This window comes from Camelus ferus, chromosome 12 (genome assembly GCF_009834535.1).
Source record: "Camelus ferus isolate YT-003-E chromosome 12, BCGSAC_Cfer_1.0, whole genome shotgun sequence".
Classification (NCBI taxonomy): domain Eukaryota; kingdom Metazoa; phylum Chordata; class Mammalia; order Artiodactyla; family Camelidae; genus Camelus; species Camelus ferus.
Genome location: NC_045707.1, coordinates 2372067 through 2399307, shown reverse-complemented (window position 1 = coordinate 2399307; position 27241 = coordinate 2372067). Strand labels below are relative to the sequence as shown.

Below are 27241 nucleotides of genomic sequence, written 5' to 3'. Positions count from 1 at the left end.
CCACTTTTTGTCTTTTTTTCCCCCATTTATTTATTTTTTTATTTTTTAACATTTTTTATTGAGTAATAGTCATTTTACAATGTTGTGTCAAGTTTCAGTGTAGAGCACAATTTTTCAGTTATACATGAACATACATATATTCACTCACATTTTTTTTCACTGTGAGCTACCACAGGATCTTGTATACATTTCCCTGTGCTATCCAGTATAACCTTGTTTATCTATTCTACATTTTGAAATCCCAGTCGCTTCCCACCACCTGCCCCCTTGGCAACCCCGACTTCTGTCTTTTTAATCTCACCCACCCTCTTCTTCCCTCTAACAAGGTACCTCCGCGCCTTGGCCCCGCGCGGGCCCCTGCTCCCTGCACTGCTCTGGGTTGGGCCCTACTGCAGACTCTCGTAGATCCGGGTGAGCTCCTCCAACCTGCTCTCCAGCTCCCGGGCCCGCTGCCTTAGCCGCTCAGCCGACTCCGTCTTTGCCCCCTCATGCAAGTGCAGTGAGTCTTTCACCAGGGAGGCCACATCCAGCAGAAGGGTGACACCTGCAGTGGCCATACCCATGATGCGGGCCTCTCTGGTCATCGCCAGAGCCGTGCCTCCAAAGGCTTTCCTCACCTGCTTGCTTCTTCGGAGGGAGACTCCCCCAGTGGTCATAAAGTCCCTGGCATGGGCGGCTAAGCGAGGGTTGGCTTTGGCCACTTTGATGGCACGGACGTTCTTCCCAATGCCTTGCAGGGCTTGGAAGATATTCTGTGTTGAGGGAACAAGTTCGGATGCACGTTTACCAGGAGCCCCTGCAGCCACCTCCTCTTTGTCGATGACAGTTGACATCAGGTCATTGGCTTCTGTTTCAGCTGATGACGTGACAACATGTTCCACGACACTGGTGGTCACACCAGTCACGGCAGATGCAGCCCCCAGCCCTAACCCAGTTGCCGAGAGTGCCAGACTGACCCCCGCTGTCACAGGGGCCAGAGCCAGGCCAAGGATGGTCAGGATGCCAGACGCAACACCAGCAGAGGCGGCTGCCACCTTGGAGATGCTGCAGTCCCTGTGAACATTGTCCACCTTGTCTGCAAGTGCGTGGAGCTTTCCTATGCTTTCCTCAAGCTCTCGTTTGACCCTAGGAAACTCCCTCAAAAACCTCTCCCTATCCAGCTGCTCTTTTTGCAGCGTGTCTTTGTCGTTCAGGACCGATTCTGCTTTCAGCTTGTTCAGGTATTCACGCAGTGCATCTGCCTCTTCCCTGTAACAGTGAAGGTCAAGGGAATAAGAAGGCAGTTTCGGGTTCTCTGTAAAGCAGTCTGAACAAGACCTATCCTGCATAAATCACAGGGATTTTACTATAAATCAAAGACAAAAGAATTTGACAAATGTAAATTTTTTTTCTCTATATTTAAACACATGATTTGTACTTTGTTGAGGCTCCACAACACTTAATCAAGGAATAAATAAGCACAAGTCACCTTAAGATACTCTTAACTTGACAGAGGTTTTTGATAAAGACACCTCAGAGGCAGGTCAGCACCGTCACCTCCAAGGTGCTTGTAGAGCGGGAGCTCCGCAGATAAACACAGAGAAGTGGGACTGGAGCAGAGAAAACTTCATTCAGAGAAGCTTAGGGTTCAGTGAGGAATCAACCTGCTTTTGCCCTTGGCTAAGGGAAGTGATCCCTAAGCCCCTAGAATGTTCTGGCTGATAGGAGTGCCCTGGTTTCCCTGCGCTTCTGCCACTGGACAGTCGGCCAGGGTGATGTGTGATGGGCCTCTGGTCATGTGGTGTCAGTCCTGACCTCTGGGGGAAATGGACACCAGGGTGCTGGTCTGACCTGTGGGAGGGGCTGGAGACTCAGGTCAGCCGGGCGGGCAGCATGTGATTGAGCCCCAGGAGGACACTGTGCACTGAGGCTCGGGGTGCCTGAGACTCTCTCCTTGACCAAACGTTAGTCAGGCTCTTCTGAGTCCTCTTCTCAACCAGGCCTCCACCTTCCCCTTCCCTGTCCTGTCCCCGATGGCCCCTATCACCCAGTCTCAGCAAGAACCCTGCTAAATCCACGTAGTAAGACTCCCCAACTCTGAGGTCTGACCACATTTGATACCTGATCAAATTCCTCATCTCCCACCTTTGAGGCAGCCGTCCTTGACCTGCCTTTAGCAAGAATCCTGTTAGGAAAGATAAACAGGAATCCCCTCCCCTTGGTGTCTCCTCTCAGTAATTTTCCCTCCACCACCCCTCACTCTGCTCCTTGGCTGTAAACCCCCAGTGTCTGTGCTGCATTCGGGCTTGAGCCCAGTGTGTCTGCTCTACAGCAATGGGTTTCACACCTGTCACCACAGTCCTGAGTGCAGCCTTCCTTATCGTGTCAAGGACTGTCAGGAGCATTTTGTTAAACACAGTGGGCACCCCTGGTTGGCACTGACCCGTGTGCACTGAACACACTGAACACAGGACAGTAATGTGTCCTGAGGACAAGAGAAGCTTCGTGTTTGAAACCCTCCCAGACTCAGCCCTGTGGCTGCTGGGGACCCGCATCCTTCTCTGTAGTGAACCGGACCTGGGAGTGTGCCAGCGGTCAGGGAGCTCTGTGCATCCTTCTCACGGAATTCTCCAACTGGAGGGTGGTTTGGGGCATCCTCCAAATTTGTCATTGCTCTCAAGTGTAAGTACAGTCTGGGAACTGTGCACTCAGACTTTGCAGTTTTGCTAACACTGAGTAGTTAGAATTTGTTTAAAAACAAAACTCACAGCTAGAAGGGATGTTAGTGATCACTTCCCTGACCTATGCTCTCTTCCAAGCCTCATGCCCTCTATCTTCCCAGCTGAAGGTCACTGGGTCCATCCACTTCCCCAACTGACTGGGAATCAGGAGAGAGGCTGTTAAGCCTGGTTCCCCCTGGACTCTCCAGCTCACCTCACTGACTCCCGATCTGCAACCAGCACCCTGAGCTCTCAGGTGCCAGCAGCCTAACTCACACCTTAGCTGTGACAGCTTCACATACCTGCACACCAAGGCCATGTGCAACTCGATGGTTGATGGACCCTCCAAAAGACTCAAGGGACGTTAGGAAACATCTGTATCAATTGCTAAGCCTGAGAAGTCCTACATGCATTTGGATGAGCTGGTGGACGAAGTACATTCCTGTTTGGTGGGGACTTGACAGTCTCCTCAGAATCAACACAAATTACACAAAATTGGCAGCCACTCATTGTGACAGTGGAGTCACCACTAAGCCACACTGCATTCAGACTGACTACTCTATGTAGAATAGAAGAGGGCCCCACATGGCAGTGGAGACCCCCGGCCCCCAGGCAGGGTGTGGAGGACAGAGTCACCCGGGGCCCTCTATGCCCAGCACCAGGGGATCAAGTCAGGGAGGGAAGAAGTGTCCCCTCTCCCACTCACGGCACCTCTGTTAGGGTCACAGCCCCTTTAGCTTTGTGTCCCTGGGGTCACTCCCCTGACTCTGGTCCTGGCCCCACTGCCCATGCCTTCCTACTAGTCCCCCAACCTGGACCCTCTGCTGCACCTGAGTCCTGGCTCTGTCCCTGGTCCAGGCCTCCCTGGACCTTTGCACGAGATGCCTGCACTTGGTTCCCCACCTGTGACCCCGCTCTAAGGCCATCGCCACAGTCCATCAGATTGAACTGCCTCTCCCTTTGTACAGATGACAAATCTGAGATCCAGGACATAAGCCCAGAGCCCCAGAGTTGGGCCAGGATAGAGCCAGGACCCAACCCAGCTCCGTCCAATTCCACCCCGGCCTCTCCACCCTAGGGGCCCCGGGTCCTGCAGTGTCTGCACAATTCCTAAGATGGGGATGCCAGGGCTTCAGTCAGAAAGAACCCCCAGGACACAAGCTGACGCTGAAAGCAATTTTCTGACTCATCCCAAAGGAAGTCCTGCTTGGTTCTCATCTCCAGGAACAAGACCCTTGGCCTTGGTCTCTTCCCAAAAAGCTTTTTCAAAGTTAACACAGACTGAGCACCTACTACATGTCAGCCATTATGCTAAGCACTTGGCGTGTATTATCTCAGTTTCCTCACAATAAAGTTTAACAATGAAGAAACCAAGGCAGAGAGTAGTTAAGTAAGTTGTCCAGGGTCAATAACCTGCCCCTTCCTTGCAGTTTCATCTCTTCTCAACCTGAGGCCATTCACTGCCAGCAAATGACATGGAGGAAAAATTCCTCATGTATTCTTGAGAAGGAACATCCTTGACCCCAACTCTAGGATACTGCCTGGAGGAGGTGTGCCTGCCAGGAGGAAACTAGCTGAGGGTGGGTGATATGGATGACATTTCTGGGGCATCCACGCAGGTCACCTGGATAAACCAGCCGCAGACATAAAACTCTCCCAGGCTTCAACTTTAGTCAGCAGGAGTTGCAGTTCATCCCTGCTCACTTCGTCCCAGAAATAGTCAGTGACATCATCAAAAAAGCTTTTGTTCTCTAGATGGAAAAAAAAAAGATTAGAAGAAATTGTGGTAGAACATAAATGATATTGCATATGAGGTTGTTCAAATTCATCTTCCTGTTTAGAGGTCACCTGGGATACTGTTGATGGAGTAACCTGGTATTATAGGGGGAACTGGGTCCCCTCACTAAATTCATATATTGAAGCCCTGGCCTCCAAGTGACAGTATTTAAAGATAGGGTCTTTAAGGAGGTGATTAAGGTTAAACGAGGTCATCAGTGGGGGCTCCTACTGAAACACTGATATCCTTATTAGAAGAGAATAGAGAAATAAACACCAGATCTTTTTGTCTCTCTCCCCGTCTCTCTCTGCTGCAGGTCCCTTCTGGGGGCTCAAGGATGCTTGTCAACCCCTTCTTGGGTTTTGATTCCTCTGTAGCTTAACTCAGCCTGGTTACAACACCCTCAACTCTAGGTCACACGTAGGAACCAGCCAGAGAAGGGGCTGCTGAGTACCTGGGCAGTCGTCGCTGGTTTCTGATGTCATGGTGCCAGCAGCGGGATGTCAGCGTCCTCCCTTCAGCTTGCCATTTGCGTCAGGCTGGAAGAAAGTGTGGCTTCACCCTTAGGGAAGAGAAAATAGATTGTGGACTGGAACATGAGTGAGTTCTGGCAACAGGGAGCAGTGAGGGGACAGGTCTCTGGCCGTTTCCCCTGGGATGGCCACCAGCGCCACAGTGGACTCAACCCAGTGACTTTGTCTCCTGGGCTCTGCTGGTGGCTATTTAGGGAAAGTTCTTCACATCATGCAGCTCCCTCCCAGCCAAGTCAGAGTCCTGTTGTCCCGTTGGGGCACAGGAGAAGATATTCAGACAACAGATGGCCATGTGGGAAGTTCTAGAAGCAATAAAACCAAACACAGAAGAAAAGAGGAAGGGAATACTGTGCAAATTACATGAGGGTGGGAGCAGCTGTGTTAACTACTTGGTAATAGTTAATATTGCTCCAGGGTCTATGATGTGCAGAACTGCGGAAACTCACCTTAACTTAGCTTAGCCCAAGTTTTCCCACTGGTGCTGCAGCCTGGACTTGAACTCAAGTCTCTCTGATTCAAATATCATGTGTATGATAACTGTGCTCTACTCCTTTTAATATACAAAAATAGTTCTTGGTAAATTACTCTTATTCCAAAATGATGTCTTGCACACTCTGCTCACATCTCTGCCTTGCTAAATTCCTGGTGCTGCAGCTTCCCAGAGCCCACGCCCTCCTTGCTTCTGCAAAATCCTTCATCCCACCAGGCCCTGGAATCCTGCCCGTCCCCTGCCTGATCCCTGCAGCCCTGCCATGGGCTGCCAAGTGCCCCTGATGGTGCCTGGTCCTCTCTGCTGCCCTCCCCAACTTTCAGACTTCAGATTGCTTCTAATTCTTTATGTAAGTGACAGTGCAAAGAACACCCTTCTTGTATAAAACTTTGCCTGCATTTGAAATTGTTTCCTTAAACTATTTCTAGAAGTAGACTGACTGGTTAGAGGGTATCAAAACCTAAAATATTTTCATACTTAGAGCCACAGTGTTATCCAGAAAAATGGTACCAATTTACATTCATACTCATAATACATGAGAGTGTCCATCCTTTCATTTTACCAGTTAGTTCTCAGTAGTGTTTCTTAAAAATAACATCAGATCTAATTTCCGGTCAAGATGGCAGAGTAGTAGGACCACGAGCTCGCCCCTCCTCGCAACTACAACAAAACCAGATCTGACTACTACACAACCATTGAGAAAATGACTGGAACCTACCAAAAAAGATCTTCTTCAGCTGGAAACATAGAGGGAACTACAGCCAGACAGTAGTAGGGGTGAGCTCGCAATATAATAGGGCCCCATACCCCTGGGGTGGGTGACCCACAAGCTGAAGAATAATTAAGTCGCAGAGGTCCTCCCACAGGAGTGAGAGTTCTGAGCCCCAGGTCAGGCTCCCCAGCCTGGGGTTCTGGCAGTAGGAGAAAAAGACTGCAGAATATCTGGTTTTGAAGGCAGTGGGGCTTAATTCCAGCAGTCCCACAGGACTAGGGGAACAGAGACTTCACTCTCTTGGGAAGTGCACACAGAACCTTGTGCACATCAGGTCCAAAGGCAGAGGCAGTATTTCATAGGAACCTGGGCCAGACCTATCTGCCAGTTTTAGAAAGGCTCCTGTGGAGTAGGGAGTGGCTGTGTCTCACTCTGGTGGATGGACATTTGGGGAGTCTTCATCTACATGAGCTTTCCTGGAGGCTGCATCTTGCTTGGGTCATTAGCTCCAAGACCTAGTCCCACCCAACAGCCTTTAGGCTTAAGTGCTGGGATCCTCAGGCCAAACAATATTCTGGGTGGGAATGCAGCCCCACCCATCAGGAGACTTCCTGAGCCCACAACCACCTCTAGACATGCTCCTAGACACAACTCTACCCACCAGAGGGCCAGAACCAAGCTCCACCCAGCAGTGGACAGGCACTGACTCTTGTCAGGAAACCTGCATAAGCCTCTAGTCCAGCCTCATCCACCAGGGGGCAATACCAGAAGTAAGAAAACAACACTCCCAAAGCCTGTGTAAGGAATCAGCAAATGTAGGCCAGACTCAACCCTGGGATTGGCTGGGACCCTGGCTCTTGGGTGACAAGAGAGGAGTGTACTGCTGGGACGCATAGAATGTCTCCCACAGAGGGCCACTTCTACAAGGTTGAGAAACATAACTAGTCTACCTAAAAGTACAAATAGAAATTTAGACAATATGAGGCGGCAGAGGTCTATCTTCCAGGCCACGTCACAAAGTAAAACCCCAGAAGAAGAAATAAGTGATGAAGAGATAGGCAATCTATCCAAGAAGGAGTTTAGAGTAATGATGGTGAAGATGTTCCAAGAACTCAGGAGTACAGATGCACAGGGGGATGTTTTTAGTAAAGAGTTAGAAAATACAAAGATACCCAAGCAGAGTTCAAGAATACAATAACTGAAATGAATAATATACTAGAAGGAACCAAGAATGGACTAAATGAGGCCGAAGAGCAGATCAATGAGCTAGAAGACAGATTAGTGGAAATCACTACCGCAGAACAGAAAAAAGAAAAAAGAATGAAAAGAAATGAGGATAGTTTAAGAGAACTCTGGGACAACATGAAGTGCACTAATATTTGCATAATAGGGGTCCCAGAAAGAGAAGAGAGAGACAAAGGACCTGAGAAAAATTCTGGAGAGATAATAACTGAAAACTTCCCCAATTTGGGAAAGGAAACAGTCACCCAAGTCCAGGAAGTACAGAGAGTTCCGCACAGGATCAACCCAAAGGGGAACACACCAAGGCACATAGTAATCAAATTGACAAAAATTAAGGATAAGGAGAAAATATTAAAATCAGCAAAAGAAAAGCAACTAATAACAACAAGGGAACTCCCATAAGGTTATCACCTCATTTCTTAGCAGATACTCTACAGGCCAGAAGGGAGTGGCAAGATATATTTAAAGTGATGAAAGGGAAAAACTTACAACCAAGAATACTCTATCCAGCAAGGCTCTCATTCAGATTTGGAGAAATCCAAAGTTCACAGATAAACATAAGCTTAAAGAATTCAGCACCACCACACCAGCTTTATAACAAATGTTAATGTTAAAGGAACTTCTCTAGGTAAAAAAAGAAAAGGCCATAAGTAGAAACAGGAAAAGTAATCATGAGAGAAGGAGGGTACAGATGCAGGTATCTAAAATGCATTTGAAATTATGAGATCAGCAACTTAAAACAATCATTATGTGTATACACACACACACACACACACATACACACATACACACATACAGAGAGAGAGAGAGAGAGACTTCTATACCAAAACCTCATGGGAACCTCAAACCAGTGTAACTCTACAGTCACCAAACCAGAAGAAAAGAGAAAAAAAAGAAGAAAGGGAAAATAAAAAAGACCTACCAAAACCACCCCAAACAATTAACAAAAGGGAGTAAGAACATATGCATTGATAATTATCTTAAATTTAAATGGATTAAATACTTCAACCAAAGGACACAGATTGGCTGAATGGATACAAATACAAGACCCATATATATGCTGTCTACAAGAGACCCACTTCAGTGCTAGAGACACATGCAGACTGAAAGTGAGGGGATGGAAAAAGATATTCCATACAAACGGAAATGAAAAGAAAGCTGGAGTAGCAATACTTTTATCAGACAAAATAGATTTTAAAATAAAGACTGTTACAAGAGGCAAAGAAGGGCACTACATAATGCTCAAGGGATCAATCCAAGAAGAAGATGTAACAATTGTAAATATATGTGCACCCAACATAGGAGCACCTCAGTATATAAGGCAACTGTTAACAGATATAAAGGAGAAATGAACAATAATACAATAGTGGGGGAAACTTAACACCCCATTTACATCAATGGACAGATTATCTAGACAGAAAATCAATAAGGAAATACAGGCCCTAAATGACACATTAGACCAGATGGACTTAATTGATATCTATTGAGCATTCCATCCAAAACCAATAGAATACACATTCCTCTCAAGTGCATGAGGAACATTCTCCAGAATAGATCACACGCTGTCCCACACAGCAAGCCTCAGTCAATTCAAGAAAATTGAAATTGTACCAAGCATCTTTTCCAATCAAAATGCTATGAGTTTAGAATTCAACTACAAGAAAAAAACTGCAAAAACTGCAAACTGGAGGCTAAATAATATGCTACTAAATAACCAATGGATCACTGAAGAAATCGAAGAGGAGATCAAAAAGCACTTTGAGACAAATGAAAATGAAAACACAATGATCTAAAACCTCTGGGATGCAGCAAAAGCATTTATAAAAAGGAAGTCTATAGTGATACAAGGAAGCAAGAACAACCTGAAATAAACAACCTAATCTTACACCAAAAGCAGCAAGAGAAAGAAGAACAAACAAAACCCAAAGTTAGTAGAAGAAAAGAAATCATAAAGATTAGAGCAGAAATAAATGAAATAGAGACTGAAAAAAATAATAGAAAAGATCAATAAAACTAAAAGCTGGTTCTCTGAAAAGACAAACAAAATTGATAAATCTTTGGACACACTCATCAGAAAAACAGGGAGAGGGCCCAAATTAATAAAACCAGAAATGAAAAAGGTGAAATTAAAACTGACACCACAGAAATGCAAGGGAAAATAAGAGGTTACAATGAGCAACTATATGTCAACAAAAAGAACAACTGAGAAGAAATGGAAAATTTCTTAGAAAGGTACAATTTGCCAAGACTGAATCAGGAAGAAATAGAAAATATGAACAGACCAATTACCAGGACTGAAACTGAACCAGTAATTTAAAAACTCCCAACAAACAAAAGTCCAGGATCAGAGGGCTTCACAGGTGAATTCTACCAAACATTTAGAGAAGAGTTAACACCTACCATTCCGAAACTATTCCAAAAAATTGCAGAGGAAGGAACACTTTTAAACTCATTCTATGATGCCACCATCACCCTGATACCAAAACAAGACAAAGATATCACAAAAAGAGAAAATTACAGGCCAATATCACTGATAAACATAGATGTAAAAGTCCTCAACAAAATACTAGCAAATTGACTCCAACAATGCATTAAAAGGATCATACACCATGATCAGGTGGGATTTATCCCAGGGATGCAAGGACTTTTCAATATCTGCAAATCAATCAATGGGACACACCACATTAATAAACTGAAGAATAAAAACCATATGATCATCTCAATAGATGCAGAAAAAGCATCTGATAAAATTCAACATCCATTTACAATAAAAAACTCTTCAGAAAGTAGGCATAGAGGGAACATACTTCAACATAACAAAAACCATATATGGCAAATGCGTAGCTAACATCATACTCAGTGGTGAAAATCTGAAAGCATTTCCTCTAAGATCAGGAACAAAACAAGGATGCCCACTCTTGCCACTTTTATTCAACATCATCTTGGACGTCCTAGCCACAGTAATCAGAGAAGAAAATAAATAAAGGAATCCAAATTGGAAAGGAATTTGGATTCCTCTATTTTATCTATTTACAGATGACATGATTGTGATGAAAATCCTAAACATGCCACTAGAAAACTACTAGAGCTCATTAATGAATTTGGTAAAGTTGCAGGATACAAAGTCAATATACAGAAATCTGTTGCATTTCTATACACTAACAACAAAATATCAGAAAAAGAAATTAGGAAAATAATCCCATTTCCCATCACATCAAGAAGAATAAAATATCTAAGAATAAATCTACCCAAGGAGGCAAAGGACCTATACTCCAAAAACTGTAAGACACTGATGAAAGAAATTGAAGATGACATAAACAGGTGGAAAAATATACTGTGTTCTTGTGTTGGAAAAATCAATATTGTTAAAATGGCCATACTACCCAAGGCAATATACAGATTCAGTGCAACCCCTATCAAATTACCGATGACATTTTTCACAGAGCTGGAACAAAAAATGTTAAAATTTGTATGGAAACACAAAAAACCCTGAATAGCCGAAACAGTCTTGAAAAAGGAGAATGGAGCTGGGGGATTCATGCTCTCTGACTTCAGACTGTACTACAAAGCTACAGTAATCAAAACAGTGTGGCAGCGACACAAAAATAGACACATAGCTCAATGGAACAGGATAGAAAGTCCAGAAATAAACCCATGCACTTATGGTCAATCAATCTATGACAAAGGAGGCAAGAATATACAATGTAGAAGAGACAGTCTCTTCAATAAATGGTGCTGGGAAAATTGGACAGCTACCTATAAAATATTGATTTGGAACATTCTCTAACACCATATACAAAAATAATGGATTAAAGACCTAAGTGTAAGGCCAGATACTATAAAGCTCTTAGAGGAAAACATAGGCAGAACACTCTTTGACATAAATCACAGAAACATTTTTTTCAAGCCAACTCCTCGAGTAATGGAAATAAAAGCAAAAATAAACAAGTATGACCTAATTAAACTTAAAAGCTTTTGTACAGCTAAGGTTACCATCAATAAAACAAAAAGACAACTGACCAAATGGGAGAAAATATTTGCAAATGATGCAACTGACAAGGGACTAATTCCAAAATATACAAACACCTCATACAGCTTAATATCAAAAAAACAAGCAACCCAATCAAAAAATGGACAGAAGACCTAAATAGACATCTCTCCAAAGAAGACATCCAGATGGACAACAAGCACATGAAAAGATGCTCAACATTACTAATTGTTAGAGAAATGAAAATCAAAACTACGGTGAGATAACACCTCATATCAGTCAGAATGGCTGTCATTACAAAGTCCACAAATGCCAAATGCTGGAGAGGGTGTGGAGAAAAAGGAACCCTTGTACATTGTTGGTGGGAATAAATTGGTGCAGCTACTACGGGGGAAAGTATGGAGGTTCCTTAAAGAACTAAAAATAGAGTTACCATATGGTCCAGCAATCCCACTCCTGGGCGTATACCTAGAGAAAAATGTAATTCGAAAAAGCACATGCGCCCCAATGTTCACAGCAGCACTATTTACAATAGCCAAGACACGGGAACAACCTACATGTCCATCAATAGAGGATTTGATAAAGAAGTTGTGGTATATATATACAATGGGATACTACTCAGTCACAAAAAGAATAAAATAATGCCATTTGCAGCAACATGGATGGACCTGGAGATTGTCATTCTATGTGAAGTAAGCCAGAAAGAGATAGAAAAATACCACATGATAGCACTTATATGTGGAATCCACAAAAAAAGAAAAAAAAGAAAAAAAGTGGGTAAAGAGGCGTGGGAAGGGATAATTCGGAGTTTGAAATTTGCTCCTCTTGGAGAGTGATGGAAATTTTAGCTATCTTGATTGTGGTGGTGGTTTCAGGGGTGTACACATCTATCAAAATTCATCAAATTGTACATCTGAAACGTGTAGTTTACTATACAGGAATTATACCACAATAAAGATGTTTTTTTAAAATAAATGTTCAAAAAATATCAGATCTTAATTTGGAGAGAATTCTTTTGGTTCTGCTTGTGGTTATGTTGCCTTGGGAGATGAGGAAAGAAAGCAAATGTTGATTACATTTAGGTACTTTTTTAAGGAGGCAAAAGGGCATTTATCAATCACTCCTCCTAAAATCGGACTGAAATGATAGTAAAGGTACTTACAGGTATAATAACAGCTAATGATAAGGCTGGCTTGTGTTTGTGGTCTTTGCTCTGCACCAGTAGTTGCTCTAAGACATCACAAATAATAGCTCATATATTTCAATCACCTTTGAGCTTGTACCATTATCTCCCCATTTACAGGAAAGGAAGTTGAAGCACAGATGTTACGTGACTTGCCCAAGGTCAGAAGTCTTGTCTGTGGTAGATTGGGTTCCAACCCACTCACCGGGCTTAAGAACACATATCCTACCTCTCCTTACTCCATTGTCAGTAAAAGACCAGAATGGGGGCAACAGGAGACCAGAGACTTCAACAAATGTTTGAAGACTGACTGGATGGAGAAATGATAGCTGAATAAAGTCAGTGAGAGGAAGAGTGTTTCTAATGAGAAATGAGAGAGAAGGCGTGCAAATGAGAAGAATGGTTTGCTGGGCAGACCCCAGAGAAGGAGCAAGATGAGAGTGAGGCGGAGGGGGAGAGCAAGGGATAAGGTCACCAACCCCACTTCCCATCCCATAGTCACAGCAGACTTAATCCTACACCAGACTTCTTAGAAAGTTACTTGAAAATGACTTGCATGGAAAAGAAGAAGATGGCGTGTGTGTGTTTGTGCGTGTTTGTGTTTATTTATGGAGTGAGGTGAAGGATAATCAACAGAGTGAAAGATGTGGGATCCAGGAATCAGGAAAATCAACCCAGAGAGAAGGGAATCCATGGATTACAGCTGAGCATGTAGCTGACTGACACAGCAACCAACCCAGAACAGACTAAGATGTGAAGAGGTCTGTGGGGACAGGGGACTTCATAACATACCTCACATGATGCACAGTTTGGAAGAAAGTGAGGGAATATTGAATATAAACAGTGCCAGGGGTGAAAAACAAAGGCAATTAGAAACATCAGGAAAAACTAAGGCTATGCCAAAAAGCATGTGCAACTATACGGTACAAGTTAGCTCTACAGAAAATAACATTTAAAATATCACAAATATGTAAACCCTCTTGTTATTCTAAAGCTAAAGTAAATATGTTTATGTGCAAGTCCTGGTTTTCCCATGTTGCTTATTTGGAGATTTTTTTAATTGAAGTATAGTTGACATACAATATTACATAATTTCCAGATGTACAATTTAGTGATTCACAACTTCTAAAGTTTGTGTATAGTTAGTATAAAATGACCTTTATCTTTTAGAACACAACAGAGTATTTAAATATGAGAAATGTACTTGCTGTCAATCAATATAAAAACTAAAGTACAAGGCTAGAAGTGGGAGGGGAAGCACTGAAGGCAGGAGGATGATAAATACTCTCATTTCTCAAAGTGAGAAATCAAGAAACACTGGCCGCAGTTGAGGACCTAAGAAATAAAGGTGTAAATAAACTGCTTACAATTACACGGTTTTCTGGTAGAGGATTATAAAACTAGTGATTTAATGGTGTTAGGAGAAGGTGGGGAGGGGTATAAGAAAAAGTATAAAAATAAGTGAAATCATTATCTCTCCAGGTAGGAAGTAAATCAATAATATCAAAAATTTTTAATCAAGACAAAGGAACATGCAGTATCTAATATTTATTAGCTACTGTGTTTGATGACTACCCAACTTTCCACCAGGCACTGTTCTAAGTGCTTGGTTTGCGTTCATTCATTTGAGGTCCCACAAAGATCCTGTAAGAAAGGAAGCTCAGAGAGGTTAAGTAATTTACTCAAAGCAGCAAAGCAAAGAGCCAGAATTTAACTCCAGACTTCCTGTCTCCAGAGCATGAACTTTCACATTATTCCTACTCCCAATGTAAGAAATCATTTAAAGGTACTGATTAACTACCTAATGAAAGAATATCATTTATGATATTGATTGTAACCAACCAATCAGAGGCTGAGAGGAAGCCACCCCATGTAATAATCAAGCTCTTGACTGCATCCTCCTTGGGCAGGGAAAGGAGGGGTTAAGACTAGACCAAGTTCAAAGTCCTTAGCCCAGCAGCCAGGCCCCGCTGACTACTCCAACTCTGCCTTCCTCACCACTCCCTGCCCCCACAGGGCCTGGAGGACCTCCAGCTTCCTTGTCTCTGATTACACCCCAGCCTCCAGGCGTTTGCTCCCTGCCCCTGGAATGCCTCCCCACCTGCCTCACCATGTGAAAGGTTACCTGTCCTTTAGGCCCAGCCCCCAAACCCCCTCGCTCTGCTGCTTCCCCCAGTTACTCTCCAGGCACCCCCTTGAATGTTGCCTTTTCTGGTTGAGATTCTATTTGTGTTGTTTCTTCAGCTCCCAGCGCCCAGGAAGGGGCCCTGTCTATTCTCTGCTGCATGTCCTGCTCCAGGGCCTCTGGGGCCCCTCTGCCCACCCGGGCGCAGCCTGGCTAAAATACGTGGGGTGGGAGCCATTACTGGGACATGAAACAACCAGCTTGTCGATGACACAGCACAACCCTCGTCTCATGTGCGTATATCTTGATGAAAAGCTCTTTCTGACACAGAACAATTAACACCGCTCAGATTTCATACAAATTACCTCACTGATTTAATGTATTTTTGACAGGCATATCAGATTTCTGAGTGTTTCAATTTACGGGCATCCCCCACTTTCCAAAAGATCACCCTCTGTAACTATCCTTTGATGGAAGACCTACACCCTCTTCAGTCTGAGCCCTCTTGGTTTACAAAAGGTTTCATAGGACACTCGACCTTCAGGTAGCAGGGAACACCTGTATTTCCTCATGTCTCCTGACTCCAGCCATGGTATTTTTATAGGAGGAGAAAGAGGAGAAGAATTGTGGGAAAACATGGTTTGCAGCGAGTCTGAATAATGCCTGAGCCTTGAGCAGCACATTCCCAAACCTCTGCTCCCTGAGGGTGGCCGGGCCAGGTCTGGGTGTCAGGCCACTTCCCTCCAGCCTCTTTCCACTGGGTCCCCTTACCTTTGTCCAGGACTTTGGGACACTGAGGCTCCTTAGAAGATACAAGAAATGGTGTGTTCCTCACTGACAGGCAGTAGGTACCCAGTAAATATGTCCTGCTTGAAGGAGATGAAGGATGAGAAAGGGCTGGAGGGAGGGGGAGAGAGAGGAGGGAGGGGGAGGAGGAGGAAAAAGAAACAAAAAGCTTCTGACCAATCAATCAATCCCAAAGGGATCTAAATGTAAACCAGAAAGAAAAAACTACAAATGCACTGGAAGAAATATTTAAAAAATAATGTGGAGTTGAAGAAAGCTTTCTCAGTAAGACAAATTCCAGAAGCCATAGAGGAAAGTCTGATCTGACTTCTACAAATTAAAAAGTGGAAAGGACACTATAAACCAAGTCAGAAAACGAGAGACCAGGAGACATTGTTCATAATACTTGCATAGAAGGAGGTGAACCTCCACGCCACACAGAGAGCCTACAAACCCACATGAAATGAATGAGTCCAGTTTTTTTTTTCTTTAAAATGGGGTAAGAGATCTGAACAAACAATTCCTGGGGAAGTGACTTGCTCAGGGTCACACAGCTTTTGGTGGGCTGAGTGGAGGCCAACACCAGTCTTTCTGACACTCGTAGTATTTAAGGGGGGAAATGGGATTTTAATCACCCAGAAGCGTCTAGATTTGTCTTTGCCTGTGTAAACACACAGGTCCAAGCTCACGCCCCTCCACTTATACTCATAGGTCTACAGTTTGGCTTTTTCTCTTAAGATGGAAAACTGGGACCCTGCTGCGGGCATCTGCAGGGAGCCCGTCTCCCTTGCTCCCTCTGGGCTTCCTTCCCTGACAGGCCACCTCCTATAGCTCCCACCTCACACAGTCCTGAGAGAGCGCCTGGGGGAGCCCAGGAAGGCAAAGCCCCACTGCCTGCCTGCTTGGTCCCCTGTCCTCCACTCTCAGGCCTCAGTTTCCCCTCAGGGCACTGAGCAGGCACTCAGAGACAGGGGTGGGGGGTTGGGCCCGAGAAACTTTGATTCCTCATATCTGAAAACACCCTTTGCCCTCCACAGCCTCAGCACAGCACCTCGGGGGTGGCCTCAAGGCCGCAAGGACAAGGGGCTCTGACTCCTCCCTTCCTCCACCTCCTCTGCTTCCTCCAAATTTCTCAAAGACCAGGCACCACCGTCAACCACCTTCCTTCTGGGGTCACCGCTCACGTCTCAGCCACCTGAGCAGTTTTCGCCCTCCCTATGTTCTGTTTGGGGTACAAGGGGTGGGAGGAAGCAGTCAGACCCACCTGCCTCCACATCCAGGCTCTGCACTGCTTACCCTGTGGTCCTGCCCCTCACCTCCTCTCCCTGAGCTTCCATTCCCTTCTTCTCCAAAACAGTGACAATCAAGTAGTGACCAGCACTCTCTTCTCAGAGAGTCATACTGAGGATGGGGAGATGGGGGTCTGCTTACCCAGGAGTCTCCCTCTGGCTGAGTGTGAACTGACCCAGACGTTCTCAGCTGGGTAGATCCAGTCAGCAGCTGTGGGTCTGTGTAATAACCAGACACAGCCTCCTCTGGCCCCGATAAACCTGGAGAACCGAAAATGAAAGTTAATATTCCTTGATCCTGAGTCGCTCATGACAAACACTCTGTCCACCCACAGGCTACAAACGAGGCTATTTCCACCCTTAGAGAAACAACCCCTGATCTTACTTTCCAGGTCCTTCTCGGCTCAGATCATCCTGCCTCAGGCTCTGTAAATTGATCACCTGCCACCAACAGACTGGGAGGCCCTGGGGAAATCACTCTCCCACCCCATGAGCTTCCTCCCAGCCCTTTCTGCCCTCTCCACCCCCAACACTCCCCAGCCCACCTGCTTTATGCACCTTTGTGCCACCATCACTTGGCACAGTCCTGAACATACCAGATTATCACTGAATACCTGTCATATTGCTGGTGATGAATTTCATGCCCAAGTGGTTTCTAGGTATTTGCTCACTCAGGTCCTGCTCCTACCACCTGGAAAAGTCAGTCTCATCCTCCAAAGCCCAAATCTGGCATCACTTCCTCTGAGAAGCCCTCCAGGACCCTCTCCTGCAGAGTCCATGGTCCCCCACTTTGCTCCCATGGTACCTGGGAGAGGGTCTTAAGTCCACCTTAGCCATGTGTGCATGCCCCCCACCTCTTAATCAGGTCCCTCTAGACCTGGCCCTGCTGGCACAGACAGCACTAGTACCATTGGGTCCCAGTGATCCGCCCGAGGAGGCCCATCCTTGGTGGTCACTGCCATTTGGGTGGCTGCAGACGTTTGGGGGATGGGCTGAGAGCACGCTGCTCTTTTCTTCCCCAGCTTGTTTCCACTGGACAACAGACCTTTTTCTCTCCAAATGGAGGACCTTTATTGGAAGACCAGTGTGCTGGCAACTCAGAAAAGTCTAAAACAGAAAGCCAGAACTGTTTCCTGTTTGGTTCTTGAGCAAAGAGCCACCATGGATGGAGAGGACTGAGCAGGTGCCAGGCGCTGTGCTGGCACTGTCCACCCATTTCCTCTGTAACCTTCACATCAGCTCTAGGACCTGTTGGCTCCATTTTACAGATAAAGAAACTGAGAAAACAAGGTCCTACAGCCTGTAAGTCATGTAGCTGCACTGCTGTCAGACTTGGCCACTCTGGCCCATGGAGAAGGGGCTGAAGTCAGCCTGGACCCACCACAGAGGTCAGCCTGACCTTCCATCAGGGCAGCTTCATCCAAGGAAATGTCCCTTGGGCCTCGTGGCCACCTCCCCCAGCACTTGAGGGAGGGACAGAAGAGTGCTGGGTATGAGTCCACGAGGACCACACACTACAGCCTGGTTTTACAATCGCCCCGGAACATAGACCAGGAATACGACCTGATTTTGCTGACCAGGAAGCCGAGGGGAGGGGAGAGGCAGGGATTTCTGCCAGTGAGTCAGGGAAGGAGTCAAGCTTGACATCTGACATTTGCAAACACCCGTCCTTGTTTAAAATTCTTTTTGTCACTTTTTTTTCCCTATAAACTCCCTTCTTCCTGATTCTTCTCCCTCTCACTACGTGACTTTAGCTTCACAGCCAAACAAAACCACTGTGAGATGCAAACTCAAATATCCTTATGAGCTGTGGCTCAATTATCATAAAAGGCTTCGGATAAGCATGCAGATTGTACGCTGGGCGTCCATGGACTCAATAAACAGTTTCCTGGTGGAGCAACTGGATGGGGGCCTAGACTTAAATCGAGGTGAGGATTAAGTACCTCTTGACTCCGGGGACATGAGCTGAGACCACCCCCTTTGGAGACCCCAAAGATCTAGTGACTATACAATCGGGCTCAACCTGACCCCCAACATCACGAGACAAATCACCCAGGATGGTGACAGCTCCAGAATCAGGGTCTTGGCTAAAATCTTTGGTCCACAGCGATTTCAGCCACTGTGAAGACAATGCCAACTCAGTGGGAAAGTCACCTGAAAACTGATCAGGAAGGTGTCTGGCAGATGCCACCAGCGTCACGTGGTGGGGACTGGAAGGGTCAGCAGGAAGAGGCACAGGGCCACTGCCCCACTGACCCCTGCCCCACCCCATGTCTCCATCCCGTGGGGAGGTGTGTGTGGCTCCGACATGCTGGACATTAGGAGTTGTGTGTTCCAGAACAGGGACCCACCTCCACCTGCCTGTTGTCCCTTTTTATAGGGACAGTGGGAGTAGGTAGGAAGCTTCCAACTGAGCATGTGACAGTGGGGACATTAGAGGTCATCCCAGTGTCTAGCAGAGACAGGCACCTCAGGCGGCAGAGCACAGTGGAATGCCCTCCACGCTGACTGCACCTGGAGACCTCACGGGTACTGCTCTCGGCCCCTCGTTGCCAGGCTGCCAGCATCACCCACTGGACAGTCCTACTGGTCTCTCCTGAGGTGGGAAAATCGGGCCCTGAGTGAGTTATCAGTTGTCAACCTCAGGAAGGTTCAGAACTAAAGATAAAGATGACAAATAAAATTGAACCCATTATTTCAATATTATTATGTTTAATTTTCATGTACGTGAAATGTTTAAGAGAATTGGATGCATTCTCAGAGTTAACAACACATTTTGGATTCTAACTTAAAACAGGTAATTGAGTAATTGATCTGGATGAGTGACTTTAAGCTGAAAGGTACTCTGCTTAGTACCAGGATGCTGCAAATAAGCTTTTCCCAGAGAGCAGCAGCCTCAAGGTCAGCAGATCCCAAACCAGGAGGGCGAGGGGTGGGGGTGGGTAGAGAGGGGGCTGTGACAGCCGCACCTCCAGGCATCTCTGGGACGTGTGTCAGGGGCGCCACCAACGTCTACCCTCCTGGCAGTTAGGAGACCGAGGAGATCCTTGACTGGCATCACTGTTGTGCTAAAATATGGCCTTAAAAATAACAGCATCCAGCCTCTGTGGCAAACAGCATGACAGTGCCTCAAACAATTAAATACAGAACTGCCATGTGATCCAGCAATTCCACTTCTGGGTTTAGACCCCGGAGATATGAAAGCAGAATCTCGAGGAGAATTTTGTACATTCGTGTTCATGGCAGCATTATTCACAATGGCCAAAGGGTAGAAGCAACCTAAGCTTCCATCAGTGGATGAAAGGACAAGAAAAATGTGGTCTACATGTACAATGGAATATTATTCGCTTTTAAAAAGAACAAATTCCAACATATGCTACAACACGGTTGAAATTTGGGACATTATGCTAAGTGATATAAGCCAGTCACAAGAAGATTAATATCATATGATTCTGCTCACATGAGGCATGTAGAGCAGTCAGATTCCCAGAGACAAACAGTAGAACAGTGGGTGCCAGGCGCTGGGGGAGGCGGGAGTTAGTGTTTGATGAGGATAATTTTTCAGTCATTACAATATGAAAGAGCTATGGACCTGGATGGTGGTGATGGTTTCACAACATTCTGAATGTATTTAATACCACTCAACTCTGTACTTCAAAATGATAAAGATGGTAAATTTTGTGTTATGTATATTTTACCCTAGCAAAAAAACAAAAAAAAAAGCCAAGCACAAAAGGACAAATAGTGCACAATTGCACTCATACGAGGTTCTGAGAAGTAAAATGCAAGAAGACAGGGAGGGCAGTGGTGCTGGCCAGGGGTGGAGGGGAGGAAGAGTGGGGAGTTAGTGTTTCATGGGGACAGAGTTTCAGTTTTGCAAGATGTAAACATTCTGTGATTGGACTACAGTGCTGAGTGTACCACAAAATGAATGTCCCTAATGCCACTGAACTGGACACTGAAAAATGGCTACTAGGGGAAATTTTACATTATGTATATTTTATAACAATTTTTAGAATTTAAAATAAATCCTCCAAAAGCCCAGCGTTTGAGGAAAAACATAACAGCACCTGAACACTTTACCATTTGCAAAGCGTCTTCACACACAGTATCTTATTTGCTACAACAGCCAGGTGATGAAAACATTTACTGTCCCTGTTTCCCCAGAGAAAACTAAGGCTCAGACCTGCCCCAAAAGTAGGGAAGCTGGGCTGGTCTGTTGTCTGGGACTATGCCGTTTCCTCAGAGGGAGAGAAATTCTGAAACCCTCAAGTATTCAAAAGATAGAATTTTCTTCCCTAAATTCATAAAACGAAATTCATAAAGCTTCAAATACCACTAGAATTTGTTCCCCAAATTCCACTTGGCCTGTGAGTCCCTAGTGGCCACCGGGAGCCAGATCTGGCTGAGCCCCCAGGACCCACTGCAACTGGGACCAAGGGTCAGCTTGCTCCTGAAACTGCTCCCACCTCCAAGGAAAATTGCCTGAGATCTTCCTGCACAGACGGCTGTGGGCCCCATTCTGCTGTGTCCATGTCCCCCTCTCTTCCGTGAGCTGGGGAGAGAATTTGGCATCACGCAGCCCTCCCTGAAATCACCTCCCCCAGGTTTTTGCTGTGACTCAGTTTCCTGCTTGTAGAAAGAGTCTGGAGCTTACAGTGTTACTGGGAAGATGACTGAGACAAGGCAGGGGCAGGGCTTAGCATACAGCAGGTGCTCAATAAGCAGGAATCCCTATATTCTGGGCACTCTTGGTCTGCATTATCTTCTTTCTCCTTTGAAAGCACAATCAAGCTGTCTGCTGTTCTCATTGTATCTGTGCACAGACGAGAAAGCAGACTTAGAGAATTCAGTAATTTTCTGAGGTCACAAAGCTGGCCATGCCTTCCCTTGTTTTATGTACCGAATCCTCACCTCCACCGTTCAGCTCCTGAATCAGAGACTCAAAGAAAAAATTATTATAGGCTCACAAGACAAAAAATAGTAGAGAGAGGTCCTCGCCCAGTTTCCCTGCCATGGTGACATCTTACACAACAGTGGCTTTCAAAATAGAACCAGCCAAGCTATAGACCTTACTCAACTTTCACCAGTATTTTTTTTCTCCATAGTTCATGAATTTATTTTTTAATTTTTTAAAACTTTTTTTTAATTGAGTTATAGTCATTTTACAACGTTGTGTCAAATTCCAGTGTAGAGCCCAACTTTTCAGTTATACGTGAACATACAGATATTCATTGTCACATATTTTTTCGCCGTGAGCTACCACAAGATCTTGTATATATTTCCCTGTGCTATCCAGTATAATCTTGTTTATCTATTCAGCATATGCCTGTCAGTATCTGCAGATTTTGAACTCCCAGTCTGTCCCTTCCCACCCCTCGACTTTCACCAGTTTTACATGCACGCATTTTTATGGGACAGTTGGGACAGTTCTCTGACATTTTATCACATGCGCAGATTCATTTAGCCATCACGACAATCCACATACAGACTGTTCTGTCACCGGGAAGAAACTCCCTGTGCTACCCCTTAGGGTCTTACTTTCCCGTGGCTTCCCTAAACCCTGGCAACCCCTGATAGGTTCTCCATCCCTAAAAGTTGGCTAATTTGAGAATATTTTATAAGTGGAATCACACAGTATGTAACCCTTGAAGACTGGCCTTTTAACATTTCACTAAGCAAACTGCCCTTGACGCCCACCCACAGGCCTGTGTGTCTCTTTCATTCCTGTTTGTGGTCGAGTGCTCCTAGACTCGGAAACAGGGCGTCTCCTCCTTCCACCAAGCTGGGGTCCCCTCCAGAGCCCCCGAATGTGATTCACCTCTGGGAACCAGCAGCTCTTGGTATGACCCCCGGTACTTGCCACTTTGCTTACTGCAGCAGGAGACCTGGTCACTGCTTCCTCCCCTCTGCCCTGTCCTTCTTCTATCCGACCAGGTGTAAGCCCCTCCCGGTCCCTTTCCAGAATGTCTTTCCCCATCTCTCTATGGCTTCTTAAAAAAAGCAGCATTTAAGAAAACTGAGATGTAAGTCACGTAACATAACATTCACCATTTAAAAGTAGTTTTTAGTATATTCGCTGTGTTGTGCAAACATCGCCACTACCTAATTCCAGAACATTTCCATCACCCCCAAAAGAACCCCTATACCTATTAGCAGTTAGTCCCAGGTCCCCCACCCTCTTGCCCCGGCCTATGGCTGCTTCACTCCCACCCCTGTCTGTCTATTCCACTGGGGACGTGTGGGTGCTAACAGGTAGGCAGAGGGATGGGAATGAGGGTGGGGGGTTGGTCCTTCAGGTTTCCTGATACAAGAGCTGGGCTGGGCCAGTCTGGGAACTGAGCCTTGGAAGCCTGAAGAGGCCACTCATTCACAGGCCACAGTGTATGGATCCCCTGGAGAGATGGGGGCTTAGAGGCAGGATCTAGGGAGACTGTCAATGTCAAAGCCACAGTCAATCAAGCATGGTCAGCCCACAGGGGCTGAGCAGAGAGACCAAGTTCTGAAAGGATGAGATGACTCACAGTCAAGGGAGGGGATGAAACCTGAGATGGTCGTATTAGTTAGGATGTGGATGCTGAGCTGCTGTGACAACAAGCTCACAAAACATTAACATGTTGACTCAAACAGCACAGATTTATTTATTTCAGACATGAAAGTCCCAGTTGCTAGGCAGTTTGGGAGGTAGGTGGCTTTGCTGCCAAAGGTCGACCAGAAATCCAATCTGTTGCTGCTCTGACAACAACACCAGGGGTTGTTCTGTTCTACATGGAGACTGGTTCTTATCCAGACATGCCAGCCAAAAGGAGGACACAGAGCCAAGGAATTTCCCTTCAAGGACATGACCTAGAAGGTGTACACATCATTCCCCTCACCTTCCATCACTGTAGTAATAAGGCTACATGGAGCTACAAGGGAGGCTGGGCTCCCATGTGCCCAGCTAACAGCAGCTTCTCTATGAAAAAAAATGAGGACAATAAAAATGGTTTAGATGGTCAATTTTATGCTATGTATATTTTACCAAAATAAGAAAAAAGTAAAAAAAAAATTGTTTTTTTAAAAAGGAGGAAAGGATAAAAATTTGGGGACAATTATTGGTCTCTTCTATAGTCATCAATCCAGAAAAGCCACAGCATCTTTGGGGGGAAAAATACAAAATCACTGTTTAAAAATTATTTCAAAAAATACAGAGGAAGTGCCATCTTTTTCCGCTCCTCTCTCTAGATCAATTTCCGCTGCAAAGTTTTAAAAGAAACTCAACAGGAAACTAAAACCTTTTTATTTGCTCAACAATCACATGATCAGGGAGTAATATCCGTTAGCCAGGCCCCCACCTCACCCTCTGTCTAAACGCCCATTGTGGGCGTGTAGCAGGGAGATGCTGGGACATGCCATCAGATGTGATCTCTCTCCCTCTCACATTTCTTTATCCCTCAGTGGTGCCCCTCTGAGAGTTTCACCAGGGGCTCTATCACCCTAATGGGGACAGAATCAGAAAACGTAGTTACAGCCATAGCCTGGGTGCAAGATTCGAAATTATTCGGAAAAATAAGCAGTTGGGCAGAATTAGGGATGAGGAGGTCTCTAATGCCACCAAAGACCAGTGGGACAGTTGACAGCCCAGTGGATGCAAGTAGGGAAGGTGAGGACTTTCTGGGGGCAGGGTGACAGTCCATCTCAGGGGCCAGCAGTGAAGGAGGGATGCCCAGCAGTCATGGGGGAGAGGCGGGGGTGAAGGGGGCATTAGCACACTTTAGGCTCCATAGACAGCACGAGGATGGTTGCAGAAGGGGCGAGAGCCCCTCCCTTCCACAAGGAACTTTGGAATCAGTAGCCTCTGGGCTTTCAGGCTCATGTGTGGTGGGTGGGTCAGGCAACCCTGGTAACTGCACCCACCCTGCCATGGGCAGAGGTGGGCACCTGGTCCAGCCCTTCCCCCTGCGGTGAACAGTCAAGCTGCAGGATCTCAATGGGGAGAACTGATATTTGTTCTGTCCTATAGTGTCCATTTAGGTGGCCCCCTCAAAAGATATGTCTATGACCTGATCTCTGGCACCAGTGAATGGTCCTCATGTGGAGAAGGGTCTTTGCAAATCCTTTAAGGGAAACATCTTGAGACTGAGATAACCATGGACCATCAGGTTGGGCCCTAAATCCAACCAGTGTCCTTACGAGAGACGCACAGAAAGATAACAGGGAGTAGGGGAGACGGCCACGGAAAGATGGAGGCAGAGATTGAAAGATGCAGCCACAGCCAGGAAACACCTGAAGCCACCACAAGCTGGGACAGGCAAGGAAGGGCTCCCCCAGAGCCTCCAGGGGAGGGTGGCCTCAGGGGCAGGAAGTAGCCCTCGAGCCCTGCCCTGATGCCCCCACCTACTTCTCCTGTCACCTCCTGCTGCTCCCCTCCTAGGCAGCGAGAAGGACTTGAAATTTTACCATTACAGGAAGAGAGAGAAAGGAAAGCTTTTTTAAAGTCTAACTTTTCACAATTACCATAAATTATTTATTAGCAACAAAAGCAGCCTGACCAGTCTTAAAATAATAAAGAGATTTTTTTTTTTTAAGCACTAGGGAGGACCAGCACAGTGCAGATTCTGACCCACGGACCCCTGGTTTCCGGGCGGGCAGTGGCCTCACCATGTGGGGTCTGGGGGGGCGCGGCCTGGACCTCCCAGGAGCTGCTCCTGGAGCCGCTCTGGCCCAGCCCGACAGCGGCCCTGGCCTCCACCCAGGACAGATGCCCCAGCTCACGCCTCTCCAGACCCCACAGGGCAGGACCACCCCGGGCTCAGGTACTGGGCACGGGGCATGAAGGCAAAGTGCCCTTCCCAGGGCCTGAGCCCCCAGGAGGCCACGGGAGGCCCGCTGGTCCCCTTGGCCACACGGAGGCCCCTCCAGACCCACCTCGGTGAAGAGCCGCCACCACTGCCAGTTCCGCAGCTTAAGGTAGGCGGCACAGTTCCTCTGCAGGACCTTCATGGCCGTCAGCTGCTGCTGCCACTTGGCAAAGGCCCTGTGGGTCGAAGGCCACAGCTGACCTCCAACCCAACAGTCCAGACCTCGCTCCTGCAGGCTTTTGTCTTTTGTGGCTCTCACCCAGAGGACTGTCTGGCACCCCAACCCCACAGATGTCTGGGGATATCTGATGTTCCTGGTTGTTCCAAGGAGGGAGGGCGCTACTGACCCCCAGTGGGGAGAAGACAGGGATGCTGCTAAACATCCTACAAAGCTCAGGACAATGTCTCACAATAAAGACTGACCTGGCCCCTGTCTGCAGTTGGAGACTGGGAGGCCCCACCCCACAGCACTGACTGCACAGCCCTAGGTTTCACAAGCTCCTTTAACAGACCTTACCCCATACAGCGGTGGTCACCCCCATTTTCCAGATGAGGCAACCAAGGTTCAGAGAGGTTAAGGAAACCTCCCAAAGTCACACAGTGGCAGAGCTCTAATTCAGACTCCAGAGCCCCTGCCTTTAGCACAGATCTCACCTCCCCACCTGCAAAACTCCCCTAATAATGGTACACAACATAAGACCAGCCTGAGTATCCTACCTGACTGCTGCAAGCTTCTAACAAAATGTAAATGGTGACACGCTTTGCAAGGTGGTGGAGTCACGTGAATGCTGGATATCCCCTCCAGGAACATTATCTGAGTCACAAGACCAGAATACTGGGCCCCTGCCCCCACCATGGTCTTAGAATCATCTCTGCGTCTCTGGAGATGGTCCAGCCAGCACCTTCGTCGGCGTGCGCTCTCCTCACCTTGCCTGCATAGTGCATGCTGCAGAAATAAACTTCGTCCTTCAGCTGCTTGGGCTTCTGGAACTTGCGTTGGGTGCCCACCTTCTGCATCACTTTCTCCACGAAGCTCTTTGGGGAAGCTAGCTTTGGGGAACCAGCAGTCCTCATCCAGCAGGGCCAGGATGCCAGGGGGGCCTGCCTGGAGGAAGCACAGCATCACATAGGTGAGCTCACTGTGGGAACCACCCATCCTCACCTGGGAAAGAAGCCAAAGCCTGGTTTTTGGAAACTCCAGAATCTCTCCAGAAGGTGGGCGGTGCTTCCCCCACAGGAGAGAAAAATAAGAGGCATTACTGAAAGCACTCAACTTAAGAATTTTTGTTTAAAAAGAAACTTCTGGGGTCTAGGCTATGGCCCCCACACCTTAACCCAATGATCCATCACAAGGTTCTCCAATTAGTGCACTGGTGGGCTTGACGGCCATGCAGACCCCGACCCACGTCCCAGAGGCTGCCCTCAACAGGTTCCTGGGCCCTAGAAGTCCCTCTGGGGCACCCCACCCCACACGCTGTGTGTCTTCACAGCTATGTGGTGAGAGGTGACATTTACCACAAGCCTCACAAGGAAGAGAATGTGCCCCAGACCCCCAAGAGCCTTCTGTACACTGAGTT

The 27241-nt window shown here is 46.5% G+C and overlaps 1 protein-coding gene across 2 annotated transcripts; it reads right to left on the bottom strand.

Moving 5' to 3' along the window:
* Positions 1-197: 197 nt before the first annotated feature.
* On the bottom strand, positions 198-26518 carry LOC102521793 (apolipoprotein L3). Of its 2 annotated transcripts, XM_032492143.1 has the most exons (6): positions 25732-26518; positions 16967-17085; positions 15521-15646; positions 4931-5038; positions 4324-4450; positions 198-1248 (listed from the first exon to the last, which is right to left on the bottom strand). In XM_032492143.1, exons 4-6 carry the CDS (start codon positions 4959-4961, stop codon positions 387-389), a joined length of 1020 nt encoding a protein of 339 aa, XP_032348034.1. In that variant the 5' UTR covers positions 4962-5038; positions 15521-15646; positions 16967-17085; positions 25732-26518; the 3' UTR covers positions 198-386. The 2 variants fall into 2 exon arrangements, with proteins under 2 accessions (XP_032348034.1, XP_032348035.1); XM_032492144.1 differs by lacking the exon at positions 15521-15646.
* Positions 26519-27241: the final 723 nt, after the last annotated feature.